This window comes from Scyliorhinus torazame, chromosome 12 (assembly GCF_047496885.1).
Source record: "Scyliorhinus torazame isolate Kashiwa2021f chromosome 12, sScyTor2.1, whole genome shotgun sequence".
Lineage (NCBI taxonomy): Eukaryota > Metazoa > Chordata > Chondrichthyes > Carcharhiniformes > Scyliorhinidae > Scyliorhinus > Scyliorhinus torazame.
Window position 1 is genome coordinate 80,221,264 of NC_092718.1, and position 18,770 is coordinate 80,240,033.

The 18,770-nt window shown below is 49.3% G+C and overlaps 1 protein-coding gene across 1 annotated transcript in view; it reads left to right on the forward strand.

Annotated features, from left to right (window-relative positions):
* The first annotated feature begins 494 nt into the window (after positions 1 to 494).
* Positions 495 to 18,770, forward strand: part of LOC140387200 (sialic acid-binding Ig-like lectin 13) — a 63,661-nt gene continuing 45,385 nt past the window's right edge. Inside the window, exons 1-4 of the mRNA XM_072470183.1 lie at positions 495 to 558; positions 939 to 1,020; positions 8,960 to 9,325; positions 15,596 to 15,889. Coding sequence (XP_072326284.1) covers positions 981 to 1,020; positions 8,960 to 9,325; positions 15,596 to 15,889 — 700 coding nt within the window. The 5' untranslated portion in view covers positions 495 to 558; positions 939 to 980. The remainder of the gene's footprint in view (positions 559 to 938; positions 1,021 to 8,959; positions 9,326 to 15,595; positions 15,890 to 18,770) is intronic.

Here is an 18,770-nt window from a genome sequence, read left to right on the forward strand (position 1 = left end):
TGCAGCCAACATGGTCGAATAGCAATAAACATAAATGTGATGTTGCTTAATTTTGTAATCAGATCAGAATGTTCTTTCTGAATGCTGCACGTTTTCATGCTGTATTAGATTGTAAGAAGTATTTGGGTAATGAACAGTATTACATTTATTAACACAATTGATTGAAATGCTCAGGCTGTCTCCCTCAGTACTGACCCTCCAACAGTTGACACTAAGGAGCGTTGGTATGCTTTACGGGGACCAAATCTCTGAATGGTTTCTTGAACCCATGACCTTCTGTCTCAGTGAGGGGAGAGGGTGCAAAACTCTCTGACCAATGGCACAAGCTCCTTGAGCAGAAATATCATCACAGGGACAGGACACAAAGGGTGAACAGCTCACAAACAACTTAAAACACCAGCTGTTTTCTAACTTTGTTCCATCCCCATTTTGACTCACAGTGACACATCAACATTTCTAAATTAGATACACAGAGCTAGCAGCACAGGAAGAGTTCATTCACCCCAAGCAGAGTGTGTTGGAAGTTAATCCATCAGCGAGCAGTCAGATAGGTCTTGGGTAAGTAACATAATGATTGGAATTCACTTCCATGACCAATATTGTTCTTTGTTGATATTGTGACTTTATAAAGACAGATTTCAATGATTGCTGCTTTTGAAATATTTCTATTCATTATTGAAACTGGAGTGTGAAGCCCAAGTCTGTTGTACAGAACAGTTTTCTAGTTCAAGGGACGAGTGAAGTGCAGATACATTGGGACGTCCTGAGGTGGTGAAATTGCTATAGAAATGCAAGTCCTTCATTATTTTTCTTTCTTAAAGCCTTGTAACTCTCTGCAGAATCAAATTAGCCTGTGAAGACATTGTCCAAAAGCAGTTCTGATCACTCGAGAGCTGTCGGACAAGAGGTGAGGTCTCATTAACTCCTTTCTCTTTCAGAGCCTGAGAGTGAGAAGTTGATGAAATATCTGGGAGTCGACAATGATCGGGAAATCATACCTCCTTCTGACACTTCTCCGAGGTAATATTGTCAGCTCAGATAGATTTATAGATAATATTCTTTTTAAAAGATCATTCTTATTGATCTCTGATTGGGAACCAATTCAGCAGTGACCCAGTGGACAAACTCACACCAAGTCCCATTGACCCATCACCCCTGTGCTATCTGATGGACACTGACTCCCTGAGTGACAGCAGGATTGACATCGACTCCACCAGAAACAATGGTGGAAGCAGATTCAATCAGCACTTTCAAAGGGGGAATTGGATCACTACTTTTTGGAGAAACATTTCCCTGGCTGTGGGGGGAAAAGCAGTGTTGGGGGATGTGGGATTAATTAGACTGATCTTTCAAAGAGCCAGCACAGACACGATGGATCGAATGGCCTCCCTCTCTGTATGATCCCATCATTTGGTGTTTTTAGTTTCTGATCAGCAACTCTTCAGATTCCTGCGGAAGTCATGGATGTTTGAGAAGAACAGGGAACAAGAGGTTTCTGGTGTCAGCATTTTGTGTGGGGCCCAGTTCAATTGCAACCAGAACACAGTGAGACCATCTGTGAAGGTCACGAACCCAACACAGAGACACCTTCACCACACGCACAGCTCAGGCTAGAGGCACTTTGCTTGTGTGTCTCAGAGTCTGCTGGAGTGGGGTCAATGCTGAACTTGGGGAGTCTTCAATGCTGCATCGGAATCAACAATACAACAATATGGGGTTTGGATCAGAAATAATTCCTTAGACAATGAAGATCCAAAGAGATTCCTGAGACAATGGGCATCTAAAGAGATTCCTTAGACAATCAAGATCCAAAGAGATTCCTGAGACAATGAAGATCCAAAGCAATTCCTTAGAAAACGATACCAGAGAAAACAGGAAATGTGGAACAAATGGAAAACCATTCGTTTTGTATAAACAAAGGGAGTTAATGTTAGCCCCACACCAGTAGCTGACAAGACGTCATCCCCGTGTGCTCCGCAAGGCTCACCCCTCTTTGAGGCGATGGGCCCCTCAGCCATGAGGGTTCGCAGTAACCTGCCTCAGATTGAATTGTAGTGGGAGGAGAGGGGGGCGGGTGGTTGCTGCTCTGATACTGGAAGACATTCAGTTTGGACACATGCAGTGGACTAGTCACAGTTAGCTCTGCCTGACCTGCTGAGCAAGTCCAACATCTGTTGATGTTAATCTCTCACTGGCTCAATCACTGGAAATGGGCCGGTTCATAACATAGAAGAGACGACTTATAGAGTAAATACTGAGCAGATGTTTCAATCTTGTTGGGATATTTAGAACTGGAGGGGCACACATTCAAAATAAGGGGTCTCCCATTTAGGCGGGAGATGGGGAGGAATGTCTTCTCTCAGAGAGTGGTTAGTCTGTGGAATCCCTCCCCAGACAGCAGTGGAGGCTGCGGCTCACTTAATATAATCAGCACTGAGTTGGATTTTGAAGGTTATCGGGGGAGCGCGGGGGTGGGATGGGTGCAGATAGGACAGTGGAGTTGATATCACAATAATAGCATCCATGTGCTTATTGAATGGCAGAACACATTCGATGGGCTGAATGGCCTGCTCCTGCTGCTATTTCTTATGACCTTGTCTGACTGAAATTGTGTAAATCCCTTGCACAATTAATTAACACAGAGAAACTCGGTGCAGTTCTCACGGATCCGTCAAATATTCCCCAGATTGTCACATTTGTGTGAGCTCTCTTCCACCTTTCAGAGAAAAAGGAAACTCGTCCGTTTCAGCAAACTTACCTCCTGTAAAATTAAGATTAAAACCTGCTATGAGTCTGTTAAACAAATGGGGTGAGGTTGCTGTTCATTCTGATTGGGCCTATAATTGTTTGCACGGGATGTGAGCTGGGGATCTGATTGGCTAGGTATTCCATTAACAGACAACCCTTAACCACATTAAAAGCAGTTCAGTTTTTTTAATAATAATCTTTATGAGTGTCTGATATACCTTCAATTCACCAAGAGGCCGAGAGAGCGAGTGAACATAAGGCTTTATTGGTTGTGAACTTGCCTGGCCAAAGTCGGTTATGCAGATGAGTGCCACCCGCAGGTGGCAGGTTATATATGGCCCCAAGCCCAAAGGGGTTACAGTACAGTACCTGGAAGCAGCTCGTATCACCACTTCCAGGTCAAAGGTTACATAAGGTGGATACAATGGTTACAGTGTCATGCATTATGCATTATGGTGAATACATTCACCACATTCACCCCCTGTTAAAAATTCAAGTCCAGCGGGGGTGACATGGGGTCATTACATATTCAGTCTCACTGGAGGCCGGATCGTTTTCTTCGACCTCCTCAGCTCTGGTGGTGCGGCGGGCACGGTTGTTGCATGTGGTGACTCCAGGGGCGTTGTGTCTAGAGCTGGAGCCTCAGTCCGGCGAGTCGGATACGGTTGGGGTGTGAGGGTAGACACGGGGTGGTGGGTGTCGGCAGTGTCGGCGCGGGACAGCACAGGAGACCCAGGGGGGCGTACCGGGTGCTGGGCATGGGGGAGGGTACCGGGGGGCACGTTGGCAGGGGAACCAGCTGGTGCCAGGTCTCGTAGGGAGACCGTATCTTGCCGTCCGTCCTCGTGCGATGTAGGCGTACTAGGGGTTGTCGTGGAGCAGCTGGACCCTCTCGGCCAGGGTCATTTTTTATTTTGCCCCATTGTGCGTTGTCGAACATGAATGCGACCGACCGCTGGTCGGTGACGAGGGTGAACCTCCTACCGGCTAGGTAGCACCTCCAGCAGGCTTCCACTATGGCTTGTGCTTCCTTATCGACAGATGAGTGTCGGATTTCGGAAGCGTGGAGGGTCCTAGAGAAGAATGCTACTGGCCTGCCCGCCTGGTTGAGGGTGGCGGGTAGGGCGACGTCTGATGCATCGCTCCCTACCTGGAAGGGACGGACTCGTCCACCGCGTGCGTTGCGGCCTTGGTGATGTTGGTCCATCAGGGGGAACCTGGTGGCTTGAATAAGTGGACGGGCTTTGTCCGCGTAGTTGGGGACCCACTGGGCGTAGTAGGAGAACAGCCCCAGGCATCGTTTTAGGGCCTTGAGGCTGTGGGAGGGGGGAGTTCTGTGAGGGGGCACATACGGTCGGGGTCGGACCCTAGGACTCCGTTCTCCACAACGTAGCCAAGGATGGCCAGTCGGGTAGTACGGTAGACACACTTTTCTTTGTTGTATGTAAGATTGAGGGATTGGGCGGCCTGGAGGAACCTCTGAAGGTTGACGTCATGGTCCTGCTGATCATGGCCGCAGATGGTCACGTTGTCCAGGTATGGGTATGTCGCCCGCAAACCGTACTGGTCCACCATTCGGTCCATCGTTCTCTGAAAGACCGAGACCCCGTTAGTGACACCGAAGGGGACTCTGAGGAAGTGGAAAAGTCGGCCGGCTGCTTCAAAGGCAGTGTAGTGGCGCTCTTCCGGGCAGATTGGGAGCTGGTGGTAGGCCGACTTCAGATCGACCGTGGAGAACACACGGTACTGCGCGAACTGGTTGACCATCTCGGCTATGCGGGGGAGGGGGTGCGCATCAAGTTGCATGAACCGGTTATTTGTCTGGCTGTAGTCCACAACCATCCGTTTTTTTCCCCGGTCCGGAGGACCACCACTTGCGCTCCCCAGGGGTTGTTGCTGGCCTCTATGATCCCTTCACTCAACAGTCGTTGGACCTACGACTTGATAAATACCATGTCTAGCGAGCTGTACCGCCTGCTCCTGGTGGCAATGGGCTTACAGTCAGGAGTGAGATTCGCAAAGAGTGAAGGGGGGGAGACCTTGAGGGTCGCGAGGCTGCATACTCTAAGGGCGGGCAAGGGTCCGCCGAACTGTAGGGTCAGGCTTCGCTGATTACACTGAAAATCCAATCCGAGCAGTAGGGGAGTGCAGAGATGGGGGAGGACGTAGAGCTTAAAGCGGGTATACGTTCCCTGCATCGCGAGATTGGCGATACAGTACCCCCGGATCTGGACCGAATGAGACCCGGAGGATTGTTTGTGAGGCGGGGTAGGTGTCGAGGGAGCAGTGCCTTACCGTGTCGGGGTGGACAAAGCTCTCCGTGCTCCCGGAGTCGAAGAGACAGGGAGTCTCGTGCCCGTTGACCCGGACAACCATCATGGAGTCCTTTAGCGGTTTCAGCTGCGACTGCTCGAGGGTCACCGCGCCCAGCTGCGGGTAGCCTGCGTGGTCGGTGGAGTCACAAGATGGCGGCCCCCATGTGTTGCACGTGTCGGATGAGATCGAAGATGGCGACCAAGATGGCCGCCCCCATTGGCCGCACGTGTCGGTCGGTTCCGGAGCCGGCGGCCAAGATGCAGCCCCCATGTGTCGCACATGTCGGTTGGTGTTGGGGCCGGCGGCCAAGCTGGCAGCCCCCACGACTCGCACGATGCCGATGATGCATCTGGAGGAGGCATTCCGGGCAGGCACGCAGCCACATTGCGGGGCCTGCGGGCCTGTGAGTCCATAGGTCGGGCCTGGTGCGTTTTAGATTTCTGGGCCTTAGGTCGGCCCAGACAGACTCTTGCATAGTGCCCCATTTTCGCGCAGTCGTTGCATGTCGCTGAGCGGGCTGGGCAACGCTGCCGAGGGTGTTGGCCCTGGCCGCAGAAGTAGCATTGCGGTTCTCCGGGCTGGGCTGGCAGACGCGCGGCGCAGGCCTGCGATGTAGGCGGGTCCGACGGGGGTCGTGACGATAGTGTCCACGAGGGGTTCGTCGGGCCCGCAGGGAACGCGCTAAGGTTCTGGTAGGCCATGTGGTAGCGAGGTAGCTAGCTTTACCGTGTCCCGCAGGTCAGAGATCCCGTTTTCCAGCAGACGCTGCCTTATATAGTTCGAGCGGACCTCCGCCATGTAGGTGTCCCGGATCTGTGAGTTAATATGCTACTCTGCCATCACATCTTGATAGCTGCAGTTCCTCGCGAGTAGAGTCAGGGTTTCCAGATACTCATCCAGCAATTCTCCGGCGCGCTGACGGTGAGTAGTGAGGAGGTGTCTAACGAACACCTCGTTTACGGGCTTCACGAAGTGCGTCTTGAGGGTTGCGACCGCCTCCTCGTATGTGGCTGCTTTCTCAATCATTACCAAGATTCGATGGCTCATCCGAGCGTGGAGGAGTCGCAGTTTTTGAGGGTCTCCAAGGGAGCCGTTGTGGAGGAGTCGATGTAGGCCTCAAAGCATCAAAGCCAATGTTCAAATATTTCCTTGGCTTCGGACATGTGGGCGTCGAGTTCGAGCCTGTCTGGCTTTAGAGCGGCTTCCATGGTGCTGTCTACGACTAATAAATTGATATACCTTCAATTCACCAAGAGGCCGAGAGAGCGAGTGAACATAAGGCTTTGTTAGTCGTGAACTTGCCTAGCCAGAGTCGGTTGTGCAGATGAGTGCCACCCGCAGGTGGCCGGATTATATGTGGCCCCGGTGAGGGCGGATCCAGAGGCGGAGCCCACCGGGGTTACAGTACAGTACCTGGAAGCAACTCGTATCACCAATTCCAGGTCAAAGGTTACATTAGGTGGATACAATGGTTACAGTGTCATGCATTATGGTGAATACATTCACCACAGTGTCACAAGTAGGCTTACATTAACATTGCAATGAAGTGACTGTGAAAATCACCTAATCGTCACACACATGAGAATATTTTTTTTAAATTTAAGGTACCCAATTTGAATGCCCCAATTAAGGGGCAATTTAGCGTGGCAATCCACCTACCCTACACATCTTTGGGTTGTGGGGTTGAGACCCACACAGACATAGGGAGAATGGGCAAACTCCACATGGAGAGTGACCCAGAGCCGTGATCGAACCCGGGTCCTCGGCTCCGTGAGGCAGAAGTGCTTAGCACTGCACCACCATGCTGCCCTAACAGATGGGAATGTTAATGGGGGTGGCCAATCAGCAATGAGGAGGACTGCAACAAATGACAGGAGGACAGCAATAAAAGGGGGGAGTGATGGGCCAGAGGAGTTTCGTGAGGAGCAGCAACACTGGCATGGAGCAGATGGGCCGAATGGCATGTTTCTTGGCCTCTATATCTCATGTAATTCTATGCAGTCACACTTATCCTTTATCCCTGGATGCCTGGTTTCTCTGCTGTCTCTACATCAGTCACATTATCATCAAACTGTGACTCGAAACACTTACCGGTTTCCTTTAACTCATTATTAAAACTCTCTTACCACAGTAGCCGTGTGTGAGAATTGCTCACCAGCATTGTGGGCTGGTTTAGCACAGTAGGATAAACAGCTGGCTTGTAATGCAGAACGAGACCAGCAGCGCGGGTTCAATTCCCCTACCGGCCTCCCCGAACAGGCGCTGGAATGTGGCGACTAGGCACTTTTCACAGTAACTTCATTGAAGCCTACTTGTGACAATAATCGATTATTAGAAATTCGATTTGGGATCCGTGATTTATAATCCATCTGAAAAGGACTCTTTGAACCAATAAGGTTCAAGAACCGCTGTTTGAGACAGCGAGAAGCCAGGAAGGTGAGGTGAGGCTAGTCAGTGATTCATGATGGAGATGATGGTCGGAGTTCTGAGGGCCCCTCATCCATTGTCCTGCCTTGGAAATCAGCACTGAATGTATTTCAATTGATGCATTTGTACACACTGTGTTGGCTGGAAGACAGACTTCACTAAACAGTGAGGACCATGAGCCAATGTGGAATGAACTTGTCCACTCCAGTGTCCAGGATTCTCTTCCATCTGTTTTGAAACCTTGGGGAGTTCCTTTTGTGTCCTGTAGATGGCCCACACTGCAGCCTCTGGGCACCAGAGACACATTATGAGATTGCACTGGAGATGCTGTAGAGAAGATTCACCAGAATATTGCCTGGGATGGAACATTTAAGTTATAAAGCGAGCTTGGATAGGCATGAGTTGTTTTCTCTCGAGCAGGGGTGACCTGATTGAGGTGTACAAGATTATGAGGGACATGGACAGGGTGGCTAGCGAGCAGCTGTTACCCTTAGTTGAAAGGTCAGTTACGAGGGGACACGAGTTCAAAGCGAGGGGTGGGAGGTTGAGGGGGGATTAGAGGAAAACCTTTTTTACCCAGAGAGTGGTGAGGGTCTGGAATGCACTGCCTGGGAGGGTGGTAGAGGCGGGATGCCTCACATCCTTTAAAAAGTACCTGGATGAGTACTTGGCATGGCATAATATTCAAGGCTATGGGCCAAGTGCTGGCAATGGGATTAGGTGGGCAGGTCAGGGCCTTTCATGCATCGGTGAGACTAGATGGGCCGAAGGGCTTTGATTTGATTTGATTTGATTTATTGTCACATGTACCGAAGTACAGTGAAAAGTATTTTTCTGCGGCCAAGGGAATGTACACAGTACGTATGTAGTAGACAAAAAAAAATAATCAACAGAGTACATTTACAAATGGTACACCGACAAACAGTGATTGGTTAGAGTGCGGAACAAGTGGCCAAACAAAGCAAATACATGAGCAAGAGCAGCATAGGACGTTGTAAAAAGTGTTCTTTCAGGGAACAGATCAGTCAGAGGGGGAGTCGTTGAGGAGTCTGGTAGCTGTGGGGAAGAAGCTGTTCCTCTGTCTGGATGTGCGGGTCTTCAGATTTCTGTATCTTCTGCCTGATGGAAGGGTCTGGAAGAAGGCAAAGCTTGGGTTGGAGGGATCCCTGATAATGCTGTCTACCTTCCTAAGGCAGCGGGAGGTGTATACAGAATCAATGTGGGGGTGGCAGGCATGTGTGATGCATTGGGCTGAGTTCACCACATTCTGCAGTTTGATGCGATCTTGGACCAAGCAGTTGCCATACCAAGCTGTGATGCAGCCAAATAGAATGCTCTCTATTGCACAAGGGCTTCTTCTGCACTGTAGTATTCTGTGATTCTGAGATTCTGTGACAGAGGGGATGACTATAGAGTCTCGATGATCCACAAGCCATCCAGCATTAACTATTGATATTTCTCTCCCCAGTTGGACTGTCACAAGAGTGGAAAGGCAACACTCCAGGAGAGGTGACAGCACAGGAAGGTTTGTGTGCACAGATTCCATGTCATTACAGTTATCCATCACATTTGGCAAACCAACTCCAACTCGGAATCTGGTATAATAATGACGAATGGGGAACATGGTCCATAATATTTCACTCCAAGGATCAGATTCACGAGTTGCCACAGTTCCGCAATCGGACCCAGCTGTCTGGAGACCTGAAAGACGGCGACTGTTCCCTGATTATAAACAACATCAGACGTCAAGATGCAGGACCTTATTTTTTCAGAATAGAACTTGACAACTGGAACAGCTACAGCTATTTGCCTCCAACCCAGCTTCACATTTATGGTAAGTGCTGTGCGATAAATACTCAACAATTTACATTGTGAATTCACCCTATCAATGAACAAAAAGAAACACATACACAGAGCCAATTATAAATGTTGACATAGCAACTTATACTGGGAAAAGATTCCTTGAAATGTACATACAGATTGAACAGGCTGAGAAAGAAGAGAAGAAAAAATAATAGTATAAAAAACACAAAATTGCTTTGTTTCTGAATTTGCAGCGAGTAAATGCTTAAATAATGGTTCAATATGCTACAGGAAGCTTATTCATTCAATCACTCAAATGGGATGCTGCAATTTGTCTTTGAGTGATGACAGCATGACACACTTCCCTCCGAGTGATGTTTTGCTGCAGTCGGTATTCCAATGTAGCCCGTGGGGGGTATTCTCCATCCCACAAGCCCCGTTTTAAGGTGCAGTACACACCCGCCGGCAGTGGGATCCTCCATTCCAGCAGTTGGCCGAGGGGGTTTCAGATTGCGGCCATCCCATGCCGTCGAGCGTGGGTGTGCTGCCGATGAAGTGCAGGATCCCGTGACGGAGAATCCCGCCCCATATATTTTGTTTATTATTTTGTTTGTTTTTCTTTTTGCTTGACTCTTCGTCACTCGCTGTCAATCCTGCCCGCACCCTGGTCACTCACCTTTCCTGACTGAGCTAACACAATACTGGCCATATCGATACACTGTCCAACTCACTGAACTGCAACCTCTCCATGGGGGATCCATCGGCTCATTAAACTCTTTATTTGAGCATATCTATGTCGTCAAAGCTTTCTGAAATACCTCACTGGAGATTGTGCATTCAATGGACTTTGAGTGAAAGTGAAATAAGCTGAGTGCCGGACAATCAATTGAGCATTAAAATATCAAATTCTGGGACTTCTGGTGGCGGCAATGAAGGAGTACGTCGTACGATGCAAGTTATTCAGGAAGGCTTCGCTAAGCAGAAACGGGACTGCTTGGACCCGATAAAAGAGTCAATTGAGCAGATGAGCTTAGATTGGATGGCCAAGATCCTGCGATCCAGAAAGTACAGAAGGCGCTGGCTGACCAGGAGGAACATCAAACCGCGGTGGAGTTGAGGTGGGGATGCTGAGAGACCAGCAGAAAAAGCTCCTGGAGAAGGTGGAGGACCAAGACAATAGGTCCCGCCGGCAGAACTTGAGAATCGTTGGTCTCCCGGAGGGATCTGAAGGAGCGGACGCTGGGGCAAACATAGCGGCCATGTTCAAGAAGCTGCTGGGGGATGGGGCATCCCCGACCCTTGGAGGTGGACAGAGCTCACAGAGCACTCGCGAGGAAGCCGCGAATGGGAGACCCACCGAGGGCAATGGTGGTGAGATTCCAGTGGCACCTGGATAAGGAGCGCATTCTACAGTGGGCCAAGCAGGCACGTAGCTGTAAATGGGGCAACAGTATCCTGCGGATCTACCAAGACCCGAGTGCGGAGGTGGCCAGGCGAAGAGCGGGCTTTAATCAGATCAGGTCGACCCTTCTCTGGGTCACGTACGAGGAACAGCACTTTTATTTTGAGTCGCCTGAGGACGTGCTGGACTTCGTGAAAAGGAAAGGACTGGTGGTGGACTGAGAACTTTTGAACTTTGCTGCAACATTCATGTCTTTCAAAAACGTTTCTAATTTTTCATTTTGTGGAAGCTGTCTGTAATGCCTTCTGTATTGATTTGGGACCAGTGGCAGAGCTGAGTGAGTTAAGGTTTACATTTGCACTGTTGGGAGATGGAGGTGTGCTTGTTTAGATTTTGGATCTCTTACTTGATCTTTGTTAGCGTTTTCATTTTTTTCTTCTTCCTGTTTTTTCTGTCAGGCAATTGTGTTGGGGTTGTTTGTCATTGGAATATCAATGTATAAGCTGGGGGGGGTGGTTGGAGGGGGGGAACAATAGATGGAAGACTTTTCGGCGCCAGGGGTGGGGGTCACCAAGCTAGCTGGGCGGGCTAGCTCACAGAAGCGTAATGGAGGTGTGTGCATATGTTAGATTTATTAAAGGTGTTGAGTTATATTGTGTTGTTACTAGGGGGGGAAGGGGTGGAAAATGTTCTGCTGATGAGGGAGGGACTTGTGCTAAGGGACAGAGAGGAAGTTGGGGACGGAGGCTGCCTGGGGGCGGGCCGGTGGAGACGCAGAGCACGGGCTGAAGGCTGGACCGATAAAGGGGATGGATGATCGGCAAAGTGGGGGGGGGGGATGAGCCCCCCAACTAGTCTGATCACCTGGAATGTACAAGTGCTAAATGGGCCGGTCAAGGGGGCACACGTGTTCGCGCATCTGAGGGGACTGAAGGCGGACGTGGTCATGTTGCAGGAGACGCACCTTAGAGTAGTTGACCAGATTAGATTGTGGAAAGGCTGGGTCAGTCAGGTCTTTCACTCAGGACTAGATTCAAAGACGAGAGGGGTCGCGATCCTGATCAATAAGCGGGTGGTGTTTGAGGTGGGGAGAATAGTTTCGGATGTAGGAGATCGGTACATTATGGTCAGTGGGAAACTGGAGGGGGTGCAGGTGGTATTAGTAAATGTGTACGTGCCAAATTGGGATGATGTGGAGTTTACAAAGAGGATGCTGGGGAAGATACCTGACGTGGACTCGCACGAGTTGGTCATGGGAGGGGACTTCAACACAGTTATTGACCCTGGCTTGGACCGGTCAAGCTCGAAAACGGGCAGGGTGCCAGCAATGGCAAAGGAACTAAGCGGGTTCATGGAGCAGATGGTGGTGGGGGGGGGGGGGTGACCCATGGAGATTTGGGCAGCCGAGGGTGAAGGAGTTCTATTCTACTCACACGTGCATGAAGTGTACTCCCAGATTGATTTCTTTATTCTGAGCAGGGCTTTACTGACGGGGGTGGTGAACACGGGGTACTCGGCGATCACAATCTCAGACCATGCCCCGCACTGGGTTGACCTGCAGGTTAGTAAAGACAGTAACCAGCGCCCGCACTGGAGGTTAGATGTGGGAGTTTTGGCTGACGAAGGGGTGTGTGAGCGGCTGAGGAAATGTATTCAGAGCTACCTGCAGAGCTACCTGCAGATCAACGACACGGGGGAAATTTCAGCAGCGGTGGCCTGGGAAGCACTGAAGGTGGTGGTTAGAGGGGAGCTGATCTCGATACGGGCCCACAGGGAGAAGGTGGACAGGACAGAGATGGACCGACTGGTAAAGGAGATACTACAGATCTATAGGAGGTATGCGGAGACCCCAGAGGCAGGGCTTTTAAGGGAACAGCGGAGGCTACAGGTGGAGTTTGGCTTGTTAACCACAGGGAGGGCAGTGGAGCAGCTGAGAAAGGTGAGGGAGGCGATCTATGAGTATGGAGACAAGGCCAGCAGAATGCTTGCACAGCAGCTCAGAAAGAGGGAGGCAGACAGGAAAATAGAGAAAGTAAATGATGGAGATGGGAACCTGGTTGGAGATTCAGCAGAGGTGAATAAGGCGTTTAAGGATTTTTACAGTAGGCTGTATAGGTGGAAACCCCCAACGGGGCCGGAGTGGATGAGGCACTTCTTGGAGGGGCTGAATTTCCCAAAGGTGGACGGGGAGCTGGTAGGAGGACTGGGGCCCTCGATCGGGTTGGATGAGATAGTGGAGGGTCTGAAGGCCATGCAGTCGGGTAAAGCCCCGGAGCCAGATGGGTACCCAGTGGAGTTTTATAAAAAGTTCTCTGGGATATTGGGACCGTTGATGAGGACGTTCAATGAGGCAAGGGAGAGAGGGGTGCTGCCCCCGACGATGTCACAGGCCACGATTTCACTGATCCTTAAGCGGAACAAGAACCCGGAGCTGTGTGAGTCCTACTGCCGATATCCTTGTTGAATGTGGATCCCAAACTGTTGGCCCAAATTTTGTCCTCCAGGATTAAGGATGGTGTTCCGGACGTTATTGGGGAGGACCCAGACAGGGTTAGTTAAGGGTAGGCAGTTGGTGGCCAATATAAGAAGGCTATCAAACGTGATCATGATGTCCTCGTAAGGTAGGGAGGTGGACGTAGTGGGCGCAATGGACGCAGAGAAGGCCTTTGATCGAGTAGAATGGGAATATCTGTGGGAGGTACTGGGACGGTTCGGATTTGGGCGGGGCTTTATTTACTGGGTCAGGTTGCTGTATCAGGCTCCTGTGGCAAACGTACGGATGAATAGGACAACATCGGAATATTTTAGACTGCACCGGGGGACGAGACAGGGATGTCCCCTCTCCCCACTGTTGTTCACGCTAGCTATAGAGCCGCTGGCACTTGCTCTGAGAGCTTCAAGAGGCCGGTCCGGGGGGGGGTGGAGCACCGAGTCTCGCTTCATGCAGATGACCTGCTTCTGTATGTATCGGACCCAATAGAGGGGATGGAAGAGTTGGCCAGTTTTCGGGGTATAAGCTATGGGGGAAAGTGAGATGTTTGGGCCCCAGGCGAGGGGACAGGAGAGGCGATTGGGGGGAGCTGCCGTTTAGGGTGGTAGGGGGAAGTTTTAGGTACCTAGGCATACAAGTGCCGCGGGAATGGGACCAGCTGCATAAATTGAATCTGGCCCGGCTAGTGGACCAAATGAAGGACGATTTTCGGAGGTGGGACGCACTTCCGTTGTAACTGACTGGGAGGGTTCAGACGGTGAAGATGACGGTCCCCCCCGAGATTCCTGTTTATATTTCAGTGTCTCCCCATCTTTATTCCGCAGTCCTTTTTTAAACGGGTCAACAAAGTGATCACTGGCTTTGTTTGGGCAGGCAAGACCCTGCGGGTAAGGAAGCTAATGCTTGAGCGGAGTTGGGGAGAGGGCGGGCTGGCGCTGCCAAATTTTAGTAACTATTACTGGGCAGCGAATATAGCCATGATCAGGAAGTGGGTGGGGGGGGGGGAGGATCGGCATGGGAGCGTATGGAGGCGGCTTCATGCAAGGGCACCAGTCTGGGGGCGATGGTAACTGCGCCTCTACCGTTCCCGCTAGCACGGTACTCCACCAGCCCCGTGGTGGCGGCAGCCCTGACAGTCTGGGGGCAATGTAGGAGGCATGTGGGAGCAGAGGGAGCATCGGTCTGGGCCCCAATCTGTAATAATCACCGGTTTGCCCTGGGAAGTATGGATGGGGGGTTCCAGATTTGGTGGAGAGCAGAGATTGAGAGGATGGGGGATATGTTTATAGAGGGGAGCTTTCCGAGTTTGAGGGCGCCGGAAGAGAAGTTTGGATTGGCGAGGGGAAACAAATTCAGGTTTCTGCAGGTGTGGGACTTCCTATGAAGACAGGTTTCAACCTTCCTGCTCCTACCACCGAGGGGGATTCAGGACAGGGTAGTTTCTAGAAGATGGGTAGGAGAAGGGAGCATCTCTGACATTTACAAGGAACTTATGGGGTCAGAGGAGAAGCTGACTGAGGAGCTGAAGTGCAATTGGGAGGAGGAGCTGGGAGGAGAGATAGAGGAGGGTCTGTGGGCAGACGCGTTGAGTAGAGTCAACGCGTCCACAACATGTGCCAGGCTTAGCCTGATACAATTCAAGGTCGTTCATCGGGCTCACATGACAGTGGCCCGGATGAGCAGATTCTTTGGGGTTAACATAGGTGTGCAAAGTGTGCGGGAGGGCCAGTGAACCATGTCCACATGTTCTGGACATGTCCGAAGCTTAGGGGATTTTGGCAGGAGTTTGCAGATGTCATGTCCATGGTGTTAAAGACAAGGGTGGCACCGAGTCCAGAGGTGGCGATTTCCGGGGTGTAGGAAGATCCGGGAATCCAGGAGGAGAAAGAGGCAGATGTTCTGGCCTTTGCTCCCTGGCAGCCCGGAGACAGATACAACTAGCTTGGAGGGACTCAAAGCACCCGAAGTCAGAGACCTGGCTATCGGACATGGCTAGCTTTCTCTGTCTGGAAAAAATTAAGTTCGCCATGAGAGGGTCACTGTTAGGGTTCACCCGGAGGTGGCAACCGTTCAGCCACTTCTTCGCCTTGCGGAAAATTCATCGTCAGCAGAAGGGTTAGCTCAGAATAGGGGGTTAATAAAGGTGGGACGTGTAAGGGAGGGAGACGGCTTTTGCATATGTTTAGAGATTCATGTATATTGTTTATTTTGTTGTTGTTGTAAAAGCAAAAATACCTCAATAAAATGTTTACTAAAAAAAAAAAATATCTAATTCTGAACTGATTGTATAAACACTGAAGTATCTGATATCATCCTTGTAGAAGGGCTTTCTCTTGTGGGACTATGATTTCTAATTGAACTGATGCTTCACATTATATTTATCAAAAAGGATCCATTCTGTGTGTTAGATTTCACAGATAAACCCAGGATATCCCCTGCTGAAATTATTGCAGGAAAGCGTGTGGACATAAGCTGCACCTTCAACACAACGTGCAATGGAACAGCACCTGTCTTAACCTGGGACACTCCCACTGACGTACCTGGATCAGTCTCAAACACTGTAACTCAGCACGGCGTCACTCTGACCTATACTTCTGTTCTGAGCCTGACCCCATCACTCAAACACCACGGACAAAATCTCACCTGTAGAGTGAGATATCCATCTGTTACATCAGAGCGGACCCTCGTACTAACTGTGCAATGTAAGTAAGGGTATCTTTCATTCTACATAAGCGTTAATGGGCTAGATTGTGCACAACAAGTTACCATAAACAGTAATCTACTTAGCAAAGGATCATTTGTCTTTTACTGACCAGAAATCACCACTGCTGCAGCAATCCCTAAATTCTGACCCACCGACAGTGCAGCGCTCCTTCAGTACTGACCTTCCGACAGTGCAGCACTTCCTCAGTACTGACCCTCTGACAGTGCAGCGCTCCCTCAGTACTGACCCTCTGACAGTGCAGCACTCCCTCAGTACTGACCCTCCAACAGTAAAACACTCCCTCAGTACTGACCTCTGACAGTGCAGCATTCCATCAGAACTGACCCTCGACAGTGCAACGGTCCCTCAGTACTGACTCTATGACATTGCAGCACTCCCTCAGGACTGACCCTCCGACAGGGCAGCACTTCTTCAGTACTGACCCTATGGCATTGCAGCACTCCCTCAGTACTGACCCTCTGACAGTGCAGTACTCCCTCAGTACGAACAATTCAACAGTGCAGCGCTCCCTCAGTACTGACCCTCCGACATTACAATGCTCAATCTGTACTGGCCCTCTAACAGCACACTTCTCACTTTGTACTGACCTTCCAACGACGCATCCTTTCCTCAATATATAAGTTCATAAGATATAGGAGCAGAATTAGGCCATTCAGTCCATCGAGTTTGCTCCGCCATTCTATCATGGGTGAAACGTTCCTCATCTGTTACCTCCAATGTTACAGACCAAGAGCTGGATTGCGATATCAGCCACAGCATCTGCTCCCTCGAAACATGACCTAGGAGCAGGAGTAATTTAGCCCCCCGAGCCTAACACTCTCAATGTGATCATGGCTGATCCCATCTTGGCCCCAACTCCACTGCCCTGCTCGTTCTCCATAACCCTTCAACCCATTATCAATTAAAAATCTGCTAACTCCTCCTTAAATTTACTCACTGTCCCTGCATCCACCACACTCTGGGGTAGCGAATTCCACAGATCCGCAACCCTTTAGGAGAAGTCGTCTCTCCTCAAGTCTGTTTTAAAGTTGCGACCTCTTATTTTAAGATTATGACTTCTCATTTTAGAATGCCCCACAAGAGGAAGCATCTGCTCCACTTCTACTTTACCCATACCTTTTAGCATCTTGTGTACCTCAATTTGATCTCCCCTCATTCTTCTAATCTCTAGAGAGTATAGGCCTAACCCTAACCCAAAACTGCTCAATATCTCCTCATACAACAAACCTTTCTACTCTGGAATCAATCTAGTGAACCTCTTCTGAACTGCCTCCAGTGCCACTATACATTTCCTCAAATAAGGGACCAAAACTGTGCACAATACTCCAGGTGCGGTCTTACCAATGCCCTGTATAGTTGCAACAACACTTCCTTACCTTTATACTCAATTCCTTTTGCTATAAATGCCAACATTCCATTTGCTTTCCTTATTATCAGCTGCACCTGTATACTCATTTTCTGTGACTCATGCACAAGGATACTGTCATGGGAGTGTCCCTTCAATAAATGTTTTTGTCTTATCACATGGCTTCAGTGATGTCATTGTGTGGGTGGAGCTGGGCTGTGGCTCTGTAAGTTTTTACTTTCAGATTGAGTTTTTGGACTGGTTTTGAGCTGCACAGATTTAAAGAAGTGTCTCTCTATCTTCATTTTAAAAGCTGCTCCCAGTCTGCTTTCTGGAAGAATTCAAACCTGCCATTTGAAAAGGGGAACAGAGTATCAATAACAAGTCATTGAGTTCTTCGAAGATGTAACATCTTCGAAGAACTCAAGCAAATTAGTCAAACATGATTTACCCTTCGTAAAACCATGCTGACTCTGATGGATAGCACTTTGGCGTTCCATATGTCCTGATATTACGTCATTGATAATTGATTCTAACAATTTTCCAACAACAGATGTTAAATTAACTGTTATACCAGTAAGTATGCCGTGTGCTGGGCCACATCTTTGAAAAGGGATTCCTGGTTTTACTTGTATTTTGTTATTGAATTGGAACAGTTAAAGGGGAATTCATTAAGGGTTAAACATATATTACTGTAGCTGTGTTGGGTCTTTATGTTTGTACTTGATAAAAGTTCTTGCTGTGTGTGCTTATACAAATGTTAACTAAACTATTAGAATAAAGCTTGTTTTTTTAATTAAAGGTGCCTCAGAACTCTATTGAATAACACCTGAAAAGCAGGCTCTTGTGCTCATCGTAACCAAACAAACAGTTATAGGTCAGGTGAACTCCATAATATACTTTGATGTTTTCTGAACACTTGCCCACAACAATACCCAGATCTCTCTGCATCGGAGCATCCCAAAGTCTCTCCTCATTTCGATAATAAGTTGCCTTCCCATTTTTTTGACCAAATTGTGTGACCTCACACTTATCCACGTTAAACTCCATCTGCCACATTTTGTCCCACTCTCCTAACCTATCTATATCCAGTTTTGCGGTTCTTATTTCCTCGTTGCGACTTACTGTCACACCTATTTTTGTGGAATCTGTAAATTTGGCTGTAGAACTTCCTTCCCTGTATCCAAGCCATTAATACAGATTGTAAATAGCTGGGGCCCAAGGACTGGACCCTGTGGCACCCCACTAGTTACACCTTGCCATCTAGAAAAAGACCCATTTATCCCGACTCTGCCTCCTGTCCTTCAGCCAGTCTTCTATCCAAGCTAATAAATGACCCATAATCCCATGTGATCTCACCTTGTGAATTAACCTTCTGTGCAGCATCTTATCAAACGCCTTCCAGAAGTCCAGATATACTACATCTACAGGATTCCCATTATCCACTCTGCTTGTTACATCTTTGAAGAATTCAAGGAAATTAGTCAAACATGATTTGCCCTTCATAAACCCA